The following is a 3,816-nucleotide window of genomic DNA, read 5'->3' as shown; positions in this document are numbered from 1 at the left end:
CCCCCCCCCAACCCCTACCCGCGCGCCCCCGCTTCTNGACGAGCCACCCCCCCCCCTCGTGTAGAAGCCTATAACTCGGTGCAGCCCAGATCCCCGTGGCTTCCTGCGCCGAAAAAGGCACGCGAACTCGATCTCGACCCGAGATGTCGACAAGATGCGACATGTTGTTGATGATCTGAAGTGCATTCGCTGCTCAGCGCTGGGAACGCCGCGCGCTGCGCGCGTTGGCGGTGGCGAGCACGACCGGCCGGCGGTCTTTCAGAGCATCGTGTTGAGGTCAGCTTTTATCCCCTTGCCTGGAATCCACGGCGCCGCGTTCTCGGGCCCAAGGCAGTGGCCAGCGGCGGCATGATGAGGTAGCCGAACAGCTCCGCTTGTAGATTGGTATCGGATGGGTAGCTCCGATGACTGGGAAGCCGTGTTCGAGGCGCGGGTCGCTGCGTTGCCCGCTAATGAAGAGAAGTACAGCTGGTACGCCAAGCTCCCCGAGATCGTGGCCATGTCCGGCAGCGCCGGGGCCGGAGAAGCGGGAGTGGACCCGGACCTCTACGAGAACGTGAAGCGTGCCCTGACGGGCGGCGAGGGCTCGGCGGCGATCGCGCGCGAGTACGGCGCGCGGTCGAAGCAGATCAGCGCAGCAATCGCGAACGCAACGCGCGTGAGTTGCCGCAGCCCCCTGCAGAAGGCCGAGATGCAGAGTCTGACGCTCGACGACCTCCTCTCGGCAGCGGAGGCCGCGCTACCCTTTTACGGCGAGCTGCTCCAGGCCATCGCTGACGATCTTGCGCACCCCGTTGAGTTCCTCAGGTGCCCCACGGTCAAGGCCAAGGCTCGCGCCTCGAACAAGGTGACGATCAAATACGGCGGCGACTGTCGCCACGTCAAGGACCTCGTCCGTGGGACCTTTATTTTCGAGAGCCTCGATAGCATGTACGCGGGCATCGAGGCGATCGTCACGCATCCGCTCCTCAACGGCCACGCTCAGTGCGTCGTCGACTTTGACGACCGGTGGCAGGCGCCGCTCTCGGGAGGCTACAGCGACTGCCAGCTGCTTATCTGCATCATGGGCCACCTCTGCGAGCTCCAGGTGAACGTGCGGGAGATGATCGTGGCGAAAAAGGGCGGAGGGCACGTCGCCTACGACGTCTGGCGCTTCGTGAACGAGTACCTCCTCTTCGCGTCGATTCAGAACGACGTCGTCGGGATGCGGAAGCTGCTGGCGAGCGGGCTCGTGACGTCGGCGCCCGACGCGATCAAGGACCAGAACGGGTTTCGAAGTTGCCACTTTTTAGCGCTCCGTGCGGAGGCAACCGCGATTCGCGACTTCGTCGACCGCGGGGCGGACGTGTTCAGCGTCTCGTCGTCCGGCGACCTCCCGGCGACGACGTCTGCGACGCAGCGCGACTGGGCTACGACGGCCATGCTCCTCGATCTGATGGAGACGCGGGTCGCTACGGACGCCGCCGGTGCGTCCAAATTCTTCCGCGACGAGGAGACGCGGACCGCGCTCTATCAACTCTTCACGGTCCTCTTCGAGGCGCCCGACACGTCCTGCGGCCCGGGCCCGCCACCGGCTGCGGTCGCGTCGGTCGCGCGCCTCGTCGCGCGCGCTGACGCCCAAGGCGAGCCCGTGCCCTTCGTGCCCTTCACTTACGAGGATCGCGTCGAGACGGTCTTCGACGACGACGACAACGACGTCAAAGACAACGACGACAACGACGATGACGAGCCCGCCAAGGCCTCACCCGCCGGACGCCCGACGACGGTGCGCGTCAAGGTGTTTCACAAGCGGCCGCGGCCGCCGCCGCCGCGCGGGACTCTGTGGCACTTCCTGGCGTCGCGGTCCCTCGTGGGTGCGGCGTCGCGCCTCGCGACGGCGAATCGCGCGCTGGCGCCGCTTCTCGCACGCCCCGCCGCAAAGCTCCGCGCCTACGCGCCTACGCGCCGCGATGCCTACGGTCGGTCTGCAGTCGACATCGCGGCGTCCGCCGCCGTCGACTCGCCCGAGATGGTCCGCGTGCTCCTCGGCGTCGAGGGCTGCGGCCTCGCGACGCTGCGGTACCGCCACGAGGCCGGGCCGCGCGTCCTCGCCGCCCTCGACGCGGGCGACCTCCGCGCCGCGAAGACCGCCTCCCTCACGATCCGACCGAGCCCCGCCGAGGAGCGCGCGGCCGTGCTCTGCTGGCGGGACGGCGTGGCCTGGCTGCCCGGCGCGTGGGAGCTCACCTTTGGCGCGCGGCACTTCGACGGCCCCGAGACGGCAAACGGCGGCCGCTGGCCCTGGGACGACTTCTCGGACACGGCCTTCTATCCAGGCGGGTCCGTGCCGCATGTGTATTTTCGGGATAATCGGGCGGACAACTGCGCACGTGTCGTCGACGGCGTCGTCGCCGCGCTCTGCGCAAAGGCGGAGAAGGGTGCCCTCGTCGTCATCGTCGACCCCCTCGCGCCGAGCGGCGCTGTTGCCGCCTATGATCTCCTCCCCGCACTCTTTGCACGCGTGTCGCCGCGGTCCCTCATCCGCGTCCTCTTCGTCGTCCCGACGCGCGCCTCGGTTGCCGACGCGGCTATGGACGCGCTTTGGCCCTACTCGACTGTCCTCGTCGGCGGCCAGGTCGATCTCGTGTTGCGGGGCGGCACGGACGATTACCACCCCATGCGAAGCGAAGTCGTCGCCGCGACCTATGCGCAAGTGCCCGGCGACGCAGACGTCGATGACTTGGATAGCGACCACTCGGCCACCGTCCGCCCGCAGTGGGACGTGGCGCGGCGCGAACGTGGCCGCCTCGCGCTCGTGTCACGCGCCAAGTACGTCGCGTTTGGGAAGCACCGCTCGATGCTTGTCGCGGCAGTCGCGTCCCAGCTTCACGCGAACCACCTCTGGTTCGACGCGACGGACGCGAACGCAGCCGAGCTCAGGTGGCTCCTCAAGCAGTTTGACATGCACTACTCGAGACGCGCCTACATTTGGGCAGTCGTTGGCGGCGGCATAGAAGAGGGCGAATTGGCAGAAGGCAGTGACAAATGTGTTCTGCTACTCCGAGAAGTCGATGCCTGGGAGCGGTCCGCGCAGATGATCGACTACGGCCCCGACGTACCGTTGCCACCGCGGAGCGCCGGCGCGGCGCCATGGTGGACCGTCTGCGTCGGCGCGGAGGCGGAAGCGCTCGCGCGGAACGGCTGGTCGACTGTCCTACAGCATGGGACTCCAAGGCCCTTCGCTTGCAATCGACACCGGATGTTCTTCTGCCCTAGTCTCCACTCACCTTTGTTCTGCTTCATTGCGACTTCGGGAGTGTAGCGATGCCTGCGCGTTTGGCACAAACTTTCTTGTCCAGGAAGCGAACTTGGGACTTCATCATGGAGGAATTACATCGAGTCTCGGGCGTTGCCACACTTTTGATCAGCGGGCGGATGGATATCAGCAGGCGTCGCCGCGGACGAGATCCGAAGCGCGGCGCCCATCGATATTGACGCCTTCGACGCCGCGGAGAAGCGAATTGTTGTCTTCATCATCGACTCTGCCGATTATTGCGGCCGCGACGCGGAGACCATAAGCACGGCAAACAAGACAAGGGACATTCCGCTCTTTGCCGCGGTCCTCGTGCCCGATGAAAGCCCAGGGACGTCGCCGCGGGTCCGTCAGGACTGGGCGGCCTTGGCCCATTTCACCGCCTGTATGGAGAGCTTATCAACGGTGGTCTTCCTGCCGCGCGGCGACCCGAACAACGTCGTCGCGCTCCGGGGCCTCGACGGGGCCTCGGACCTCGAACGCCTCTTGTATCGCATGGATCCAACGTTCGGCCTCAACAGGTT

The 3,816-nt window shown here is 66.5% G+C and overlaps 1 protein-coding gene across 1 annotated transcript; it reads left to right on the top strand.

The window, feature by feature from the left end:
- Positions 1-3,179: 3,179 nt before the first annotated feature.
- AURANDRAFT_17814 (hypothetical protein) lies at positions 3,180-3,422 on the top strand (the record flags this gene model as incomplete). Its single annotated transcript, XM_009044437.1, has 1 exon — positions 3,180-3,422. A coding segment is annotated over one exon (243 nt), but the record flags the coding sequence as incomplete, so codon positions are not given.
- Positions 3,423-3,816: the final 394 nt, after the last annotated feature.

This window comes from Aureococcus anophagefferens, assembly GCF_000186865.1.
Source record: "Aureococcus anophagefferens unplaced genomic scaffold AURANscaffold_318, whole genome shotgun sequence".
Lineage (NCBI taxonomy): Eukaryota > Pelagophyceae > Pelagomonadales > Pelagomonadaceae > Aureococcus > Aureococcus anophagefferens.
The sequence above is the reverse complement of the archived record's forward strand: the minus strand, read 5'-3'. Positions and strand labels throughout refer to the sequence as shown.